The 20,934-nt window shown below is 41.2% G+C and overlaps 1 protein-coding gene across 3 annotated transcripts in view; it reads left to right on the top strand.

Annotated features, from left to right (window-relative positions):
• Nucleotides 1–309: 309 nt before the first annotated feature.
• The window catches only part of LMBR1 (limb development membrane protein 1), a 65,718-nt gene continuing 45,093 nt past the window's right edge, over nucleotides 310–20,934 (top strand). Inside the window, exons 1-4 of one of the 3 annotated variants that reach the window (XM_084507485.1) lie at nucleotides 310–577; nucleotides 14,981–15,053; nucleotides 17,521–17,560; nucleotides 19,865–20,004. In XM_084507485.1, coding sequence (XP_084363611.1) covers nucleotides 515–577; nucleotides 14,981–15,053; nucleotides 17,521–17,560; nucleotides 19,865–20,004 — 316 coding nt within the window. In that variant the 5' untranslated portion in view covers nucleotides 310–514. Of the gene's footprint in view, nucleotides 578–14,980; nucleotides 15,065–17,520; nucleotides 17,561–19,841; nucleotides 20,005–20,934 lie in introns of those variants that run through there. The other 2 variants (XM_084507486.1, XM_084507487.1) reach the window with 2 other exon arrangements.

Here is a 20,934-nt window from a genome sequence, read left to right as displayed (position 1 = left end):
CAAGTGTTTGCTTTGGTAAATCATCATCTACTATTTATAGTGCATCCTAGATTGATAGTTTTAGTGCATGCTTCGTTATGAGATCTACTCGCAAACCCAGAAACGAAGAAAATTGACTTAAAACACCTCCCTCCCCCTTGCCGGGCGCGCAGCCGCCATTTTACCCCAGCCCCGCCCCCTCCCTGGGGCGGTTGCGGGCGGGGCCGCGGCGCTGCGCGGTGACGCGAGGGGCGGTGCTGGCCTTCCTCCTCCTCCTGCTCCTCCTCCTCCTCCTGCCCGAGCGCCGCAGCCCGCCCCCAGCACCGCCCGCCGGAGCCCCTCGGCCGTCCGGCAGGGCTCCGGGGAGCTAAGCAGCCCTGCCCCGGCCATGGTGGGCCGCCCGCCGCCGGGGGGGCAGGAGAAGCAGCAGCTGAGGCGGCAGGACGAGGGCGACGACGACGACGAGGAGGAAGAGGAGGAGGAGGAGGCGGCGAGGCGGCCGCCATTCCGCGCGGGGGCCGCGGGGCTATGAAGGATGGAGGCGGACGAGGTGACGATCCGCGAGCAGAACTTCCACAGCCAAGTGCGGGAGTACACGGTACGCGCCGCGCCCCTCACCGCCGTGTGTCCCCCCCCCCCCCCCCAAACCCCCAACCCGGCTCCCATCGTCGCCCCTTCAGGGTCCCGACCCCCGGCTGCCTGCCCCGATCCGGTGGTCTCTGTGTCCCCCAATTCTGGGGGTCTCTCCTTGCTTTCTCCTCCCCCAATTTGGGGGTCTCCTCAGCCTCCTAGGGTCAAGTGCAGTGCTGCACCTTGGGTGCAGGTGGGGAGGGCTCTTGTGGCTTCCTCCCAGGACTGCCTGGCCCTTGTTATAAGGGCTCTTTGAAGCCCACAGAGATGTTTTTGTGGGGCTCGTCTCTCTCCTGCTTGTGGGAGAGAGGTGGCTTTGGTTGGCCGCTTACCGTCCTAACGCCGCTGGGTTAATTGCATGCACGGTGCAGTTACCTCTGGGTGAGCAAGGGGAGACTCCTCGGATGAAGGATATCATTTCATAACTTAGCTCTGAATAATTTTCAGCTATGTCAGGAGGCAATCTTAAATATCGCTGTTAACAGGGTCAGGTAGGCCTATAGCAAGGGTGTTTGACAACAGAGACTTGACTGGGTCCCTGTGTGTGAATTTCTTCTCTGTATCTGCAGAATCCATATGTTAAAACCTTTCTTTTGCTGAGGTATTACACTGCCAGGATATTTCTTTTTCTTAAGAGTACAAATCGCATCTCTGTGAAGAGAGCTGGAAATTCTACTTTGCTAGAGTTTTTCTTGACTTTTGCATGAGTGGGTGTGGGGTATGTCATGAGAACCATGACTAGTGGAGGGCCATAGAAAGAATAATGCCCTGCTGCAATGAAGTATTAAAATGTTTTCCTAATGTCTTCTGTACGATGAAAAGAGAAATATATATACATCATCATGCAGCTCTCCTGGCTGTTAGGATCCATCTTTTCCCCAGTGTCCGTTTTTCCATTCGTAGGTCTTTGTGCTCAAAGCGTCTCCTACTTTTGTACCCCAGGGTCTTGTTCTGATGCATCATGTGCTACATATTGTGGTTTTGTACCTAGTGAAGATGCACAACCAAATTCTTTAAATCTAATAAAGTCTACTAAATTCTTTAAGAACTAACTTACGTATACTGTAACTACCTCTCAAAAGCTTTTCAGTCCCTCTGAGAGTAGTTAGTAATTCTTCCTATTCATATAGCCATCATGTAAGACATCAAGAACATGTATTTTGGAGGTGCAGCGTTGCTTTATGTGGACAATGAAGGCAGAATATTCAATAAAAACTTCTTGCCCTTCAGACTATGCTTGGATATGATGACTGGCCATCTATGTTATTGTTTAGTTGGTAAGGGTAGCAATAACAATTTTCCCTTTAATACATACACTAGCACGGTTGTGTTCTTGCCTTTCATTTATGTGTATAATATAAAAAGTATATTTATGTATATTCATTTATGGATATGAAGCCCACAGGGTTTTAGGAGTGCATCAACTGCTGCCATCCACAGCTGAGCACGCAGCCTTCTTGCAGTGCTCACACGGCTGCAGGAGCATATTGCAAGAAGCCTTGTTGCGTGGCCTCCTGTTGCTCTTGTCATCAGCCTAAGCGCCACCAAGGACCCAGAGCATGTTGTTCAGGTGTACCATGATGTTAACATCCCCAGCAATTAGTTCTGCCCTCGCTGGTCACAAAGTTGCACAGTGAGTATCCTTTCCTCAGAGAGAGGTGCACGAGGCTTTCGTTCCAGCTGCAGGTGGGGTAGGAGCACTGGAGTGGTAAACAAAAGGAGTTAGGGTTTTTTTCCACTGCGTTACAAGAACTGTATATGCCTGTTCACAGAAATAAATCAGGCTTATGGAATCTGTTAGTGTCTTTTAGGAGCTCTAGTTGAGTGGCACCGTCTGTACTGGAAGCTGAAATTCATGAGAGAAGGGAGATCAGCTTGATGTGGCTGAAAAGAAAACCCTGTTCTCTTTTGTTTTGCAAATTTTATTCTTCTCCTTTGAATGGTTATAGAATTTCTAGATTGTGTGTCCTGAAGGATTCCTAAAGGCATGCTAAGCTGAACTTCAGTGTGATGTGATGATTGATTTCTGGTAAATCTATCTTCTGAGTGGGCAGGCGAATAAGTTTCTATAAAGTTTTGGTGTGTAACAAAACCCAAAGGCTTGTTACCCTTCTGCTGGTGGCACTCACCTCTTTTTCTGTAGGTGCCAACTTCGGATAACTTCACCACTGAAATAGAAAAGTTTCTGACGTTTATAAATTGAGCAAGATAACGAAAGACTTTAAAAGCCTTTTGTCCACTTTCAAGCTGACTATCTGTGGTTTAATGCAGAAAATTCAGGCCCATTCACCTCCAGGCCTCCTGTTTGGCATGTGAGCGTGGTGTCTGGTTTTTCAAGAGTGTCCCCGTTTGCAAGAACAGAACCTGCCTTGTGTTTTATTGCTTCATGAGATGATCCCTTACTAACAGGAGCCGAATTCTCTAATCTGGTTTCAGCACAGCTCCTCAGGCGTAAATCAGCTGGGTCAAGGGCCTGGTGGTTGCTAAATGTAGGAGCACGTGTGCCGTGTTTGGTCAGCATTCATGTGCAAGTCTTGTAGTATGTGTGAAGCCCAGGTGATGCTGTGTGATTGCATGCTACTGCTGTTTTGTACGCCTATTTATTTTGCCTTTCTTGATCCTTTGATCCATTTCTGGTTTGCTGAGATCTTGCACATCCATGGAAGATGCTTAATCTTGGGAAATTTCTTTTCCCTTGTGTCCTGTTAGTCTGTCTGTTTAACATAATGAAAGTGTTCCACTTGCTGCTAGCGTTGCTGTGAAATGTTTATTTCAGGCTCAAATGAAATAAGCACAGTGGTGCAAGCTTTGTGCTCCTCTGGCTTTACTTTTTCCTACGCTCCTTTGTTCCCCTTTGAGTCTTCTATCCTGCACTGTCAGTTTATATACTTGTAAATTTAGATGTACTTCTTGATTTTGTGCTTCTATTTACAAAATGTAGGACCTCCTGTTTATAAAAATACATCTCCTCTTAGAGGCTTCCTTGGCAAAATAAATAGTGTGCTCATGTGTATGGTGTGTGGGGAAAACTGTGGAAGAAAACAACTTGGTGACCGTGAAATTATTAGTTGGAAAGCATCATATGTGTGGAAATGACTTAATAGGACACGAGGGAAAACAAACAAGCCCAAAGTCCTGGCAGAATCAGTTCCAGCACAAAAGTGCTGTTTTAATGGTTTCGTGCAAGTCAAGGCAGACACTGAAATAGGGTAGTGTGTGTCTTTAGGTAGAGTGGCAGATGCTTCCCTTCCCAAGGGCTGTTACAGGAGGTGTAGTTTTCAGCTACTATGTAGATGGAGAAACTTTGTTTCTCTGCTTCTAAATGCACTTCCCTCTGTTAGGGAGTTCTGGCTTTTTTTGAAAAAAAACTTACTCCTTTAACATTTATTTTATTTCATCTATATTAAGGGTGTTTTCTTGCTGCAGGTGATCCGATGGTTGTTTAACAGGGAGAAAAAGCAATCTGAATATAAAAATAACTTCCAGCAGTTTACAAAGAAACTTTTTTTAAAGCGTTGTGACAGTGTCAGTGGCTTCCATTTCTGTTTCCGTCTCCACACTACCAGCACTAGCTTGTTTTCCTCCCTTGGCTTCTCTATGCACCTTTGTAATCCTGTTGTATTTTGGGGTCGAGAGATGCCTGGGATTCCTCTTCCTCCCGAGCTGGCGTGTGGCTCCTGCTGGCGTTTGTCCCTGTTGGCTGCAAGGTGAGCGAGCTGATTAGGGCGCCGTGGTCCCGCTGGGAGCACACCCTATTGTTCCTGACCCCGTTCTGCCTCCTTGAGCTTGGGCCCCAGGCAGCGCTCGCAGAGCAGCGCTTCTGCCAGGAGTGTTGGTGTTCTGAGCATGGGCCAGGAAGGAAATGCTGACTAGAAGCACTGGTAATTTTTAAGATCAACGTTTTACAAATAACTCATGTTTGTGTGTTCTGTAAAATGTCTCCTCGTTTCACAGCCATGCAGGGGATGCGTGCCAGCAGGAACCACGCTACGCTTCGTACAGGAGAAGAATCCTAAAGTTTATGCAAGTTTATCTTTTATTCAATAACACGTCTTTCTTCTTTTATCTATGCTCTGAAAATTTCAGGAGTAATTTATATCTTAAACTGCCTCTTGTATCTCCAAGATAATTTTGCTTAGGTTTCTCAGTAGTGCCTCTTTTCCAAAACATTCAAAAAAAAAAACAAAAAACAAACCCAACCTGTAACAACGGATAAAGCAGTGCTTGTTGTAGTGACGTGAGGTACGAGGCAGAAGATTGCACATAATAACATAACTACAATGTTGCCAACACTCTTTATAAGTATTATCTTAAAAATATACCCTTACTTGTAAACATGGGTGCTGTTCTGTTGGTGAAGCAGTGAGTCATCTTCTGGCTGCTGGTACCGACGCACAGCACTGGTGGCTCCATCTGGAATCAATAGGCATCTCTCACCACTTGGCTCAGGCGAGCGGATGGAGATATGCTTATTTTCAAAACAACAACTTTTTGCAGAGTTCCACTTTTTCTGTTTATGTAAAAGAAACATGAAAGACCCAAGTGTAACAAGTTGCTGTTAGTTACAGGTCAACATAATTCTTCTTCAATGCTAGTGGGTCTGTTTGTAGCAGTGGTTGGCCAAAAGGCAGACACATTTCATGGAAGGTACAGGCAGCTGTTAAAGAAAACTTAGATTACAAAATAATTCAAGAAATGTTGTGTCTGGGAAACATAAACTTGATAAGGTCAAGGTGCAGGCAGGATTTGAGACGAAGTTAAGAGATGGTGAAAGAACAGACAGCAAACAAAGATCACAAGACCCCACCGAATTGTTCCAAAACCAGGTTATGTTTGGGTAGCTGGCGGTATGATAGGTGGATTGGATGAGATGGCAGATGTTACTGGGGGAAAGCAGCGTTGGTGTGAATGTCTTTTGTAAGCCCAAGAGCCTCTGGAAAGGCACAAGGAGGTGGAGGGCTGGATGGTGGGCACGCTAGCAGAGGGGGTGGTGGAAGTGGGAGCGAGGGGAGAGCCAGAAGCATGCTCCTAGGGAAATGACAGTAAGTAAGGGAGTTCAGTTGTGATGTAGCTGGGAATTTGGGTTGGGGAAAACCCAAACAAAACAACCTAAACAAAACACTTCATTCAATGGATGTTTACTGCTTTTATTTGAAGGCTGTGAGTGCTTTTTTTTTTTTTTTTTTTTTTTTTGTGTGTGTGTAGTGTTTTCCCTTTCTTGTCTTTTTCTTCTTCCCCTGCTTGATTTGGTAGTTACCCTCATTTAGGAGGGCAGGGGTAACTCTTGGTGAGAAAATCTTAACTTCTGCAATGTTCTTTACTCTTTATAGCTCCTGTGAAGGCTCCTTGTAAACATGTACTTCTGTCAAATATCTAGGGACAGACTTCTAGGTAACTATTAACGTGCAGGATTTTGCGTAACTTGTCCTGTGGGAACAGGAGAGCCTTTGAACATCCTGATTGTCATTTGCTTTTATGCATCTAACAATCAACAGCCTTGGTTGGTGCATCACTGTAAAAGCCGAGCGTGCAGCGAGGTGGAGATGACCTGGAAAAAGTTAGTGCTGTACCCTCCTTCTTAGTCATTTGTGGGACAAGTGGAATCGCCTCCTACCTTCAGCAGCTTTGATCTGTTGCTCTTTGGGGCCCAGTTAGCTCTCGTGAAGCTGGTGACAGAACTCACACTGATGTTTCATCAGCTTGCTGTTGAATACATCTCGTTGTGTTGCTTAGCTGTGTCCCCCTCGAGGCTTCTAGTTGCTTGCCTAGCTGAAAAAGGTGAAAGTTGGTTCAAACGGCAGTCAGCGTGGATGCAGGACACCCCAGTGCTTTGTCTGGTTTTAATATTTGGGCACTTTGATAATAATTTGGCTTTGAAAATATTGTGATTGTAGCATTATTCAACAGCACTCTGTTGCAGTTCATTTATTTTCATCTCACATAGCTCCTTCCAGCAAGCAGCACGTGTATAGGTGGCACTGAAGTCTGTCATGGCTGAGTTGAACATGGAGAAGAAAGAAGTAGCATCCTTCACCTGCTCCCTGTTACCTCCAATGTGTGGCTCCTTCTGTTTTTTACTTGTGATCTTAAGTGTCTGGTTATGCTTGGATTATCTTTTTTTTTTTTTTCCCATTACCCAATCATACTTTCTATTTTAATGTACTTAGCTGATAGGAAGGATTAATGACTTGGTGTTGAATTTGACAAAAGCTGTATGTCTGAAATGTTTGTTGAGTTTAAAACAGATGCTTACGTAAATGTCCGGTTTGTTTGGAGAAGAGAATCTGTGTAACTGGTGAGAATGATGAAAATGTACAAGTATTGCAGTTTAAAAATGGCCTTGGTTTGGGGGTGGGAAAAGTTGAGATGTGCTACTTAAATTCTATGGTATGTATAAGAAGGAAAAAGTGAGGATTTTTGAGTTTAGAGGAGAAAATTCACTAGCTCAGTCTCCAAAGATACAGTTTGCCCTAATATTGGCCAAAGAAGCTGGCTTAATGCAAACAAATTGTTTAACAAGTTTATATGAATGAGAATCCTGAGTTTTATATGAATGAGACTCCTGAGTTTTTATTTTTTCCGGATAGGAATTTTCAGTGGACTGATTCTGTGAAGTTTTAATGTGATAGGCTGCGAAATGTTGGATAATGCCTTTATTCAGGGCCAGAAAACTTTGCATGACCTAGGTTGGTGCTATTGGTGTTAATTCTAGGGGGTGTTTTAAGTCCTACACTAATGCTGAAAAATATTCTGGAGTCTGATTTTAATGGTGCTGGTGTAGCCTGTCCAGGCCAAAGAAACATGACTTGGGGTCACTTTTTCAGGGTTTCCAAGTGCATTACTGGCAACAGAACTGGGAGCCTGAACAAAGGTGTCTTGGGTCTATTGGTGAGACTCGTAAAATATTGTTCCTCTTTTTACCCAGCAGCATAAAGATGTTCCCATTAGGTATGTAAAAGTGAACATAAAGCTAACAAATTGATAGATTAACCTGAGCTCTTCCCTTAGTTTGAAGAGGGGTTGTGCTGCAGACAAAGGTAGCATGAAGTTAAGTGTGTAATGCCCAGAAAGAGCCTTCCGAAGGGTTGTGCTGGCTGCTTTTGTCTTCAGCTGAGCAGTGTTCCTAGCACACAACGCCTGAAAAAAATCCAGAAGCACTGTTAGATCCTGAAACTTGCCCTAGGTGAGCAACTCCAGACACCCATCCTCTTAACCACTATTTGCTCATGGACACCAAGAAAAGAAAGGTGGGCCGACCTCTTGTATGGCCAGAGGAGACCATATAGGTAGGGCAAGTTGTAGGTTTAGGGTGTTAATGGGTAAAACTCATCTGTGATCATAACACACTTGACGCTTCTCTCTTAATTTTGAAATTTGCACGTCACACTAAGTGTTGAAGGCTGTCTGGCTGAATTAGACTGAACTAATATAACTACAGAGCTTAAGAATAGTTACCTTCATCTGAGGAAAAATAGGCCATCCCGAGCAGATACTATGAATGCCAAGGTCAAACTAAGAGCAGAGCTAAAAGTTTTAGTTTCCTGTAGTCTGTATTATTTGTTGTAGGTAATTTATTGATGACCCTTGCAACCAGCCGTGGAGCTCAGTGCTTCCTTTTTGGATGTTGGTGGGATGATGGAGTTCCTAGAAATAGACCAAGGCTGTTTGTCTCCACCTGTGCTTTCCTGCTCCTCGTCCTTGCCATCCTTTCCAGGTGGAAGCACGAGCAGATGCCAAGTGCAACAGCAGGAAGATGCTTTTCAGCTGCTGCGAGGCATTTTAATGCACAATAACAGAGTGACAGCAAGAGAGTAGTAAGTGTGCGTGGTGCTATATTAAGTTTTTATGTTACAGAGATTAAAACTCAAAGTACAACACTGCTACTTTTCTATAGGTAGTAATCAGTCAGCAAAACCACTGCCAGTTCTGTTTTCAACCATTAAATGTGTTCTTAGATATGTTTTACAGTGGTGTTACACAGCGCCTTCTGCTTTTTCTTTCTTGCTCTGCTTTTTTCTATTCAGGGAAGAGGACTTGCTCTGTGAAGCAGCAGCTAGAAGTGAAGATGCTGTTGTGTCCATAGCCTTTTTCTTGCATGTCCTTTGCATAGAAATGCTGGTGGGTGCAATAACGGCAGCTTTTTTATTTTTAGTACTGACATAGTCACTACTTTTCTACACTTCTTCCACAGTTCTTCAGAGCTTCTTGATTTTTCATGTCAAAGATAGCATAGTAAAACACTGTCCTGTTTTGCTTCTCCAGACTTGCTGTGCTTACTCTAAACGCTAATTACGTGGGAAGAAGTGATGAATTGTCCAATCGGATGCTTTTCTAGAGACAAGCTTAAATGTGTGAAATCAAAGAAATTCACCAAAGCCTGTGAGGTTTTGCTACAGAATAGTTCTGTGGTGCTTCCTTACTGTTAAAAGCTGGAGCTGTGTGAGGTATTTAGCTTTTTCATAGCAGGAGGGCATCGCTGGCAGCTTTACAGGGGGTCTGTGCTTAAACAAATACTTTGAAACACATTCAAGTGGAGGAAGATATAAATTATGAGGTGCCAACACTTCTCACTGTGCTCATTCGTTCAGGGTAGCAGAAAGGAAGGCTGACTGTGCCCCAGCCCCCTGTTTGAAGCAGGGTCTGCTACGAGATGATGCTTGCTTGGGGCTTTATCTGGCTGGCTGCTGAAAACTTCCAGGGACAGAAATGGCACAACCTCGCCGGGCAGCCTGTTCCCCTGCTCCACTGGCCCCATATAGGAGCTTTTCTTTACCTCCAGTCTCATCCTCGGTCATGCAGCAGTGTCAGGAGCCCAGCTCTACTGCCTTAATGACAGGTACCTAATGGCAGGACCCTAAAGCTTTGCTGTGTTCATGGGGAACAAACTGAGGTCCCTCAGCCTGCCAGCACGGGGCAGGCTTTTCGGTCCTCAGACCACTTTGGGCTCATCTTGCTGTAATTTCCAGCAGCTTTCCTACATGGGAGGCTCATAATTGGATGTGATCCCCTGAATGCTGACTAGAGAGGGGTAATTACCAGGAGCAAAGCCAATAATCGTGGGAAGTAATGTCGCCCAGGATGCTGTTGGGGGGCTTTGCCAGGGTGCACTGCTCTGGCACTGGGTAATTTCTGCATGAATTAGCTTTGTGCTTTTTTCTTTCTTGTTATGCTTCCAGCACAACTGGGGTGGATACAGTGCATTATGTACAGACTGTCTCTAAAGAAGCTGTCGGTCTTCCTGTGCACAGAACCACAACTCTTCAGATGCACACACTAATGGCAGTGGGGAATAGCATCCGTATTCTGTGGATCTGGGAGAGGAGGGGGAAAGCCCGGTGTTTTTCGAGCGCGTTCTGTCTTACAGAGAATGTGTACCTCTAGCGCTCGCAACAGCAGATGATGCTTTATTAATCCGCGGCATGAACTTCAGTGCCAAAGTTTTAAAGGTCATCAACATGGACAAATTAATGTCAGCTGATCTTTAGTAGCTGTCAGGGGGATAAGCCCAAGGTAACTTGAGTTAGTTCAGACCTTTGTTTGTGTTTAATGTGAGGCTCTCCAGTGCCAGTGCCTCAGACATGCACGGTTACAAACTGGAATGCGCGGAGTTGATCTCCAGCTCCATCCTCACAGGAGCTGGGCTGCCTGGGATGGATCCAGAAGTATGAGACTGGTGGGGCTGGATACAAGATCCTTAGGAATGCAGTGCATCCCCAGAAGTAGCTTCTCTTGGTGTGTCCTATGTGTAACCTCAGCAGGCAAAACTGCACATCCTTTCCCAAATGAAGACGAAATCCAGGGAAAGACGGGTTTCTTTTGCTTGTCCAACCAGAGGTTGTGTTTCTTCCATGCAAAGAGATTAAATAAATTACATGCTTGATGTCAAAAAGTCTTCTTAGTGTGCCACCTGCTAAAAGGGAGCCCCTAAATGTAGCACGGATTTCACAGGCTTTGTTTTCAGCTGCTGGGTGGTGTTTGAAAATAATACTAATAAAAAAAGAAATGATTTGCATAACTGTTTCTAACCATAAATTCTCACACTCCTCTTTTTTTTTTTTTTCCTTTATATTTTGATGCAGCTGGCCAAACAAGGACTCAGGGTAGTTCCCCTGTAATGTAAGAGCATCAGTTTGAAGCAGGTTTTTAGGAGCAGTCTGACTATAGCAACAGACCTATGATTGCTTTGCCCTTCTCTAAAGTTAAAATGAATTTAAGGAAATAACCCTTAAAGTTTTCTTATTCAATGCAATATGAGGGAGTGTCAGAAGTCCTGATTAATCACAGCTGTGTACACTTTCTGCAGTGTCTTCACTTTCCCCTCAAGTCTGGAAGAGCTTAATCTGTGCTCCAGTGGAAAAGCAATTGTGGAAAACTTGGGGTTACGAGGAATGTAACTTGGACCAGATTTGTTGTGTCTGCAGCATCCTTGCCTGTTGTCAGATCGTATTGTAGGGATGAATGATGGCATAAAACAGTGCTTTTTGGTTGGAAACAAGGCTTGCAGTATGATTAGGATTTAACAGAATATTCCATTATTAGCATATACATACCACTGTCACGCATAGTGGTTCTGGTTTTTAGATGTTTTTTAAAGGATATAGGTTCTTCCTTCACTGGAGATACCAATGTATTTGTCTTTTTAGAATAGTGTCTTATTGTACTATGACTACCTGGATGCTTTTTAATACCTTTGATTAGAAATAAAAGTTAACAGTTGGTTTAGGACACTAAAAACTTCTTTATATGTGGATAATCCTATTCTGAGCCTTTTTAAAGATAAAAAAGAGTTGCTAGGATATGTTTTTTGAAGACACCTGATTATTGTTAAACTTTTGCATATGCCGAGGGCTATAATATCCAGATAACACGTAGAAAGGTATTATATAAACTGGGGTAGAGCTGTCAAGTGAATTAGAAGCTGGTTGTAGGGTACATGATGATAGGTGCTTGGACAAATCTGCTATTTGGTTCCCTCAGGTATCAGTATTAACAGCCGTCTTGCTCAACTATGATGAAAATGACGTAAAAGATGTGGCTGTTAGCATGCTACTGATTCTTTGGGAGGTCTAGGTCATGCAATAGATGGCTGGATCGCTACAGAAAGGACTGGCTCACCCTGATATAAAGGTAGTGTAAAATTAAGGTGTGGTTTCTAAAAGGAGGAAAAAAGAAACATGTTTATTCACCTTAATCCTGAAAACAGGTTTCTGCCATCTCTTGAACTGCTCAAGTGGAAGCAACTGGGGAGGACAGCATGGGTGGGTTTGGTGATCGGAGGGAAACTAATGTGACTCTTGGGTGAACAGGTTAAAGTACGTTAAGTAACGAAGGGATGGCTTAGTGCTGTTACATACAGCCACAGGACTGACTGTACCTGGAGTGCTGCATACAAGCCCAGTCATCATAATTAAGAAACATGAACTGAGACGAGAACAAGTACAAACAAGGGCCGTGTTTTCATTGCAGTACAAAAATATCACAAAACAAAGAGCAGCGTGAGGAGTAAGAGCCCAGGATTGCAGTGTGACAGGACAGTGGAGTCTATTCTCTGGCTTTCATGGGCAACACATTCCTTTTCCACAGCTTAACTAAAAATAGTTAGGATGCTGGCTTTTGCTGCTCCCTTTAGAAGGCTATTCAGGACACATGGATACTCACACTTTGGGATCACAGCTTGCACTGAGTATAAACCAAGACCAAAGGCACATTTGAGTTTGCTTAGTGATTTGTTTCGATTACTGTGAAAAAATTTTAACTTCTGAATACTCTTTTCTTGTTAAATTCCTAAAGCTTTCACTGATTAGAATTTACTTCTTTATTCATTAAAAGTGTTTACTAGTGAAGATACATACTTTTTATTCAATATTTGCAATGATACAATCGTTCTCAATTCCGACAGAAGTCAGATGATAATTACACCAAGATATATGGTTACACGTTACTGCTGACTTGCAAAGTAGCTGTCACCTAAAACTAGAAATACGGCATTTGACAGTTCACGTTACTGGGCAGCTTTCTCCTGCTGTACTCTGCAAATACCTCACTTATCTTGGTGGTACTGTGTAAGTACAGACCCACGCTTTCACTGTAACCTTGGTATGACAGATGGAATAGAGGACATCTATTTGAAGATGCATACAAGACAGCGGTCACCCTTTTCTTTTTCTTTTTTTTTTTTTTTTTTTAAATAAAACAAGAAAAAGAGAGTTTAACTGTGTTTTAGACAGAAGCAGCGTTATTTGGGTCTTGCAGATTTTTTTTTAAAAGAATTTTACTGACCCCGTCTGGGTCACACCTAATTTTCAAAGGTGGGTGCCTAAAATTAGATGCCTCTATCTGTAGGCTTGGTCTAGTTTTCAGGGAAACTGGAAACTCAGAGAATGACTCTTTTTCTGCACTGGCACTATTATCTGTTGCTAACAGGGCAAGCTCTGAAAGCCCAAGGTGGTTCTGAACTTTTTTTTGTTCTTTATGGTTTAAAAACATCCCAGCTTTTTAAAATTAAATCCAGTTTCTCTATCAAAAACCTTTCTTCTTTGAAGCAACCTTGCAAAGAAAGCAATTTAGAATGGTGAACTCTATTCAGGTTGAATATTTGAATACAGAGCCCTAGTTACGACATCCAATTTCTAGCATTTGTATTTTGGACATCACCACTGTGTGCTGCCTGCTCAGACAATGAGCTCAGTTGCCCCTTTCAGCCCCATGGCACAGTGACACCACTGGGGAAAGTCTGTGGGGCAATTGCAGGCCCCCAGGTGCTGTGTTTATTTCTCATCTAATGTGTCTGACTACATAATAAAAATCAGGTGCGAGAGTTATTTCATTTAGTACTCTTCAAAAAGTCTTTGCTAATTACGTGATACATCCTTTTCTCTTCCCATTCTCCCCATCATTCTGCCTATTTAGATGTAATTTGGTTGTACATTTGAGATGTAGGATTTTAAGGACTATCATCGTTACCCTTGCTTTGACTTCTTTTCTTCTCTTAGGGCAGTTGTTCTGCTCCTGATTTTCCGAGACAGTAAGTTGTTAAAGGCAGCAAATCTTTAAATGACTGATTAAGGAAATTGCTTTCCCAGGCGTGAGTTAAACTGTTTTGCAGCTTCAGATCACAATGGAAATTAACGCGCAGATTGTAGCAAAACACACAGGGGGGCTAATATTGTGAACTGCAGATCCAATTAAAACACCTATGCAGGCAATAGGACAAACTCCCTTTAATAATAAAAACTGCTAAAACAGTTTTACCTGATTGAGTTGGTCAACTGCTGTGTCAGGAGACCTGCTTGGTGGCTACCAGTGTTGTGCACAAAACAAAAGGATCGTAATAGAAAAGGATCTTAATAATTTGGGATACTTCACGTAGCTTCTCAGCTTGTGTATGTAGGTGATCTGTTTGCTGCAAGCCAATAAAAAGAACAAAATACACTGTGGGAGTACAGCACTTCATTGTTATTTTTCAAGTCCTACTGAAGATGAAGGGCTGCAGCCTCTTGGGGTGGCGTGCCTTGCTGTTTTTACTCCTGACTCATGTTTTTAATAGGCGTCAGTAAACTGGGTTAAGGAAGCAGTACTGACCCTCTGGTATTTCCTTCAAGAGCAACTTAATTTTTATTTTGTTGTTACCTCAAATGACTTGAAAGGTTAAAACTGTATTGTCATTTGATTCCTTTCCTTTGTATTTGTGGCTGTTCAGGCCTTGTCTTACTGTATTGAAGTTCGAGTGCCAAAGCTTAGAAACAATTTCATGCAAGACACCCTGGGCTCGAGGTACTTGTGACCTAAATAAGCTGCCTGCCTTGTGAGGAGGGGAATTGTGCCCTTGGCTTCTCCGACTACAGAGGAAACTGTGTTTGACTAGCTCACACTCAGACATCCACTGTGTGTAGTCTCACTGGTCTGTATTGTTGCCTAGAATTTGCTGAGCTCAAACATGATGGAAATAGGAATCCTAGCTACTTTCTTCACGTACGTTGGTAGCTTATTCCAAAAGAGATCTTCAGGAACCCATTGTACCATTACCCCTACATCGCTTGTGGCAAGGAGTGATAAATCTTATGACTTGAGTATGTTCAACCTTGGAAAAAAACAGCACATAACAAACATAAAACACTGACTTTTTCTTCATTTTGGAGTAGAACTTGTTAGCTGTGTTATGGCTCTAATATTTGTTGCTTTGAGCTGTTCTTACTGGTTTAACTTTCTATTAATGATGTATGAACTGTAAAACCAGCACTGACATTTATATACAGGACACTTGTATTGATGTGAATTAACCTTTAAGTTGTTGATACTGTGTTTTCTGTTCATTTTTATTATAATCCAGGCATTTCTTCACAACTTAATTAATGCAACTTTTTTTTTCCAGATTTGTTTTCTCCTATTTGCTGTCCTCTACATAGTTTCCTACTTCATAATCACAAGATACAAACGAAAAGCAGGTAAGCAGAGAGTTTTTAATATATTCAAAATTCACTTTGTTTCTTCAAGTGAGTAGGTGGTTCTTTTGCTTTCTGCCACCACAAGAGAAGCAGAAGAACCTGTCCAGATCTCTGGCCAAACGTGTTTCTCAGGCTGTAGCAGCCTGAGCTGATCTGGTTGTATGTGCTGCTGTCTTCCCCTCTATCTGCTCCCTTTGTTCCCAAGCCGCAAGTTCTCCATCCCCTCTGTTGTGCCAGCTCCAGCACTTCTTAGACTCTTCAGCGTGCCTTCTAATTACACCATGGATGAAGCACACTGAAACATCTCAGAAGATCAGTGGGAGCTGTAGCTGGCGCTCTGTGACAGAGGGAGGTGGTGTGGATGGCCACAGTCTGTTCCATTGTGGCTCCATGTCAGCCTATATTTCAGCTGTTCTGAGACTGAAGAGGGGAGAATTTCAAGTAGGCACTTCTGCCTCTCTTGCCTTTAGATCTTGTTCTCCTTTCATGTCAACTTCTTTAGAGTAAGTGTCTTCAGGCTGTACTTTAACATCAAAATCAAGTTCAAAGCTTTAGCTGGTAAAGTGAAAAGGTTGCCAGTTGTACTGAACGGAAGTAGTGGATTTTTGTCTAATAATTCTGCTTTGTTTAGGTACAGTTGTTTTATTGTTCTTCCTTAATGTGTTCTTTATGACCTTTCCAACTGAAGCCTGGTCCTTGGGATATTTGATCCTTTTTTTTTTTTTCCTACTTTAGAAACATTGTCTGTCTGAAACTAATATATATAAGGACACCTGTCATTTTCTTCTGTATCTATTCTAAAGGCAAATGCCATAAAAATCTGTATAAAATGGCAGAATCCTTCACTCTTGACAGCTTATCCGAGACTTTGATGTGCAGTCAATCATTCCAGAAAAGCATTTGCATGCATCAAGACCTTGGCACTTTGAATTTAGAAACTGCTTATTGAGCTTTAATGACCTATGTTAGGATAGCACTACTTTCACAAATGGACTTGTGTGTAACAAGTAAAAATCTTCAAGAAATTTAGTGCATTTTCTAATTAAAGAAGTGTGCCTCTTTCAACATAATGAATAAAACAGACACTACCTTGTGATCTTAGTAGGTATTCTGGATTCTGCGAAGCTGCTGCTATATGGAGGTGTGGAAGAATGGGAAGGGAGAATGGGTTTGGCAAACCCCTGGATGTGAATACTTCTTACCTTTTTGGCAGTTGCTCTCAACAGCTAGTGAGAGGAAATGCTCTGCAGCTGTCATGACTTTCTGAAAGTTTTTTGAGCATTTAGTTAGGATCTTCCTGATGAGATTAGTTTGGAGAGTTAGCACTTCTGGAATCCTTTCAGGGGAAGAAAAATGTTGTTTCCACAACAAGCTCTCTCGCCAAGGAAATTCGTGAGAGACTTGTACTTGGTCTCTGAAAACACCATGAGATTCCCATCAAAACACCATCAGATTCCACTCAAAGAAATGGAAAGCAATAACCCCACATTCTTTGGCAATTATTCTGTGGAAGTACATTATGTTAATGGCTATGTGTTTATTTTGAGTGTATGCATACTTCTTAAAAACTTGAAACACCTGGTTTATTTATTCTTGGGTTGAAAAATAGATTTTGAGTTACCTTATGGAAAAGCTGGTAGACTTGAAAGATTAAAGAAAGCTGACTCTAAAATGATTTCAAATGTAGGAATAACACCTAGACACGTATAGAGAAGTGAATAAAGAATAGATGAAGAACATACTCTTGATTTGATCTCTGAGCTAAATGTTGAAAAGATTTAAAATTGTTGGGATATACAACAACAGATCTTCTCTTCCCCTACCTCCCACTCAAAACAAAAAGCAAACAAAAAACAAAGCCAGGAGCAGTGGAGATTGAGTAAGAAGTAACTGAGTGAAATGAGTGGTCATTCCTGTTCTGGGTATGCTTTCTTTGTGTGTGTGGTTTTCTTGTGTGTTTCTTTTTGTTTTAAATAACAAAACCCTATGAAAACACCCCATCCCCAATATTAATACTGAAAATAAATAATAAAAAAAAACAAACAAACTATTTAGGGATTTACAGTAGTAGGTAATATGGACTTGAAGACTTTACTGTAGCGTGTCTGCTCTCTGAAGCTTCAGATGTCCGGGGTGACAGTTTGTAGCAGCAGCTGTAGTAGGAAGTCTGAAAGCTTGCTTGCCATGGAGCCCTTTGGAAGATATTTTAAATACGCGGATTAAAACTGCTTGAAATAAAGTGAAATAACTTCGTAGTTAACTTGAATGAAAAGAGCTTAAGACTAGTAAAAAAAAAAATAATCATTTGTATAAGGCACCTCTTTTAAAATACTGATGGTAATATATGTATTTGGTTTAGTAATCCTAAATTTTAATGGTGTTCCTATATATGTATGTTTAGCCTGAGGATATAAGACTACCTACTGAATATAACCTTCTATACTTTTGTTTTTTTAATTTTTTTCAGATGAGCAAGAGGATGAAGATGCCATAGTTAACAGAATATCGTATGTATAGCTCTTTAAGAACTTTCTTTCCTGAATATGTTGTTATGACAGGAATCTTGTGTGCTTTCAAACTAGACAACAATCCCTGTAAAATGTGATGGCAAATTGAACGTGCCGTCAGAGGGCAGAGGAAAAAACTTGGATTGTGAAAGACATGTTGAGAGAAGGCAGTTTGGGCTAGGGATTCTTCCACCTGTGGCTTTATCCTGGTAGTCACTAAGTTGGTCAGAAAGTCCTGAGGACATGATGCTATGGGTAGAATCCAGACTGGCACCTAAGGTAAGGTGTCTAAATGCAGGTGTTAGGTGAAGTAAGTCCCACCACAGCAGTCAGTGGCAGTCTTGTCAAGGGAGTCAGTGGATCCTGGAGAGCAACTTAGCTCACCATAAAGTAGACATCTGCATTTGATCATCTGAACAGGGCTTAAAAAAGAATAGTGAATAGAAGTCAAACACTTGCCAGACCTGCCGGTCTGCCAGAGACTCTGTCCTCTTCCTGTTCCTTTATAAAACTAGATATTAATCTTTCCTATTTAAATATCCCTGAAGATTTACAGAACATCTGTGAGCTGTTGCTGCCCTCTCAGTTTTGTGATTTGCTAAAACATGTGGACTTGCTACTTCCTGCAACACTCTCAGCTCTTCTGTGGTGGTACTGGCATACTGTTGGAAGGAGAGCTCACTGCATGTTTTATTGCTTTGTCTTGTACCCTGGGAAAGTGCCGAGTACATTGCAAGCTGATCACTTTTAGTCGTGCATTTGTGGCAAGCTTGAAAGATGCACAAAGATATAAATCTTACATGCTTTGCCCACTAGTGTCTGATACTTTTTATGGATTTAAAAATACTCATTTGCCACAAGGTCTACCTCAGGTCAAGAGAGAAAAAAATACATGCTTTAATGAAGCTCTCATCTCTGTAGTAGAGAGGAGGTTCTCATCTGGTTTTCAGACTGCAGCAAATTAAGGCTCTTCTAGATTGAATGATTCTCATAGCAGCTGTGGTCTTAGCCTGGCTTTGAATTTTTCAACATTCAAAGAGTAAAACTTGTCTGGTTAACTGTTACCCCCTGAATCTATTTTCTAGCTTAGCTTTAAAATACAACAAATACCAATTGTAAATAGACCATGGTGTAAGTCAAGACAAGATTAGCACTTCAGAATAATATCCTTTCACTGAAAGTGTTATAAATTGCTTCCTGTTTTTTCAGCCTAAGCTTTCTTGTCCCTGAAGTGGGCATGTTATTTTTCAAACAGCAGTAACTGTCAAACATCTACAGATAGATGTTTCTTTGCAAAGCATAATTGTCAGGACTTAAAAGAGGTGGGTGGGGGAGAAAACCAAGCCAAACTCCCATAGCACCTTAAAAGACAGCGTGTTAGGTTTTGCAATTTTGGCTTAGACTACTTAAACATCTTTAAGTAAAAGAAAAATATCTCAGAAACCAACAACAAAAGCATATCGTATCTTTTTCTGAAAGGACATTAGTCATACTGATTTTCTTTATTGTGTGAATGAAAATTAGATTTGTAGAGACTGTTATAGAAAAGTAAGATTTCTGTGAGCAGCTTGTTGATGCTTCTGTCATAGGAGCAATCTCTAAGTTTATTTTTCTTGTTATACAGTTTTGAAAATTATTTCTTATTTTGTTCTTGCATTGGATTAATTCTGTGAGAATGTTTTCAACTTTGCTTTTTGAAGAACACAGTTCTTTTTTTATGCCACAAGATGGCATTTTGTATAAATTGTATGTGATCTAAAGAGAATAGACATAAACATTTTACATAATTCTGATGATTTCTCAGTACTAACTTCAGTTATCAAAAACCTGAAGCTGTGAGATATTCAATATGTACTCGGTGAAAGAAAAGCAATAGTTTTTTTCAGTTTGGTGTTAAAATATTTGCGTAATTATACCCACTTTATAGGCATTAAAAAGCTGGTCTGCTTTTTTTAAAAAAATGTAGTAAGAATTTAGAAATTGAAAAATATTTCTAAGTGTGTATGGGGGTAATGAAAAGTAAAATATGAATCATCAAAAGATACTGCATAAATTCCAATAATCTTATAACATTGAATGTACACAATTCTAAAGACTGTAATTGTGGTAGTTATTAAAAAGCAGTTATTTTTACTGGATTCTGTAAGCTACTTGTGATTTGAATTTTCTTTTTTAATGTGAAATACTATGGAAATCACAGGGCTACCTTCAGACAATGTTTTAATAGGTAGGCTAACTACTTTATTTAACCCTGTTCAGAGCATGTTGTTGTTGGTAACAGTGGTACATTTCTTTAAATTTCAGGCTGTTCTTGAGCACCTTCACTCTAGCAGTTTCAGCTGGTGCAGTCCTGCTTCTACCTTTCTCAATAATCAGCAATGAGATCCTGCTTTCTTTTCCACAAAACTACTATATTCAGTGGCTAAATGGCTCACTAATTCATGGTTAGTACTCAGCATAATGTAATTAAAATTGATGTCATTATACATTTACAGATCTGTTCTTATTTTTAAACTAATAACCCCATTTTCCTTTAAAATGCTGAATGAGTTGTTGATATGTTATTGGTTAGTTGCTTTTTGCTGCTGGGTGATGATGCATTCTTAAAATCTGTCTTTACTGTTCTGTTATTTATTAAAGAAATATGAAGACTTGGAATTGAACCAAATTCATTGTTTTGAGAATTGATGTAGAATAAGAGCTACCAGAAGCTAACTAACTTGAAAATGCACTGTTGAAACTCCTTTCTTATGTGTAAATGCAAGATTCATAAGCCTGTTTGCTTACAATGATAAATTTGTTCTTTAAATACAAAATTTGTTTCAAGAAACTTGCTATCTATGAGCAGTTAGGTTGAATTTAACTATCTAATCCCAACTTTCTGTAAGCATGGAAAATTGTAGAACATGTTTTGAACATAATAAAGTCGCAACAGAAATACATGATGTTTTCCTTGAAATAGTTCAAGACAAGTGTAACTTCTGCAAATATGCTTGCAGGAATGATGCCTTGATGCCCGGCAGAGTGAGTTTTGTATGCTTTTCAAGACTGGTTATCATGCTTCAGAGTATGTGAACATGTGTAATGGGTACTAATATTTGAAAGTTTTTTTTCCCACTCTGTGTGGCTGAGGGGAAATAACTCTGAAAACAGGATGTTCGTCAGTAGTTTTTGCTAACAAGACAGCTAACTCAGGAATTTCTAGACCCTAATTTGCAGTTTTCCTTTAATAAGACTAAAGAAATTTACAACAGGTTAAATGCAGGTAGGTAAAGCCAGGAAATAAAGCATATCGATGATCATATTTCTGAAACTAGTTGAGTATTTTCTATGTTATCTGGACAGTAAAAGGTTTCTTAAATTAACAAATAAGG

This window comes from Aythya ferina (assembly GCF_964211825.1).
Source record: "Aythya ferina genome assembly, chromosome: 2".
NCBI classification, from domain to species: Eukaryota; Metazoa; Chordata; class Aves; order Anseriformes; family Anatidae; genus Aythya; species Aythya ferina.
The sequence above is the reverse complement of the archived record's forward strand: the minus strand, read 5'-3'. Positions and strand labels throughout refer to the sequence as shown.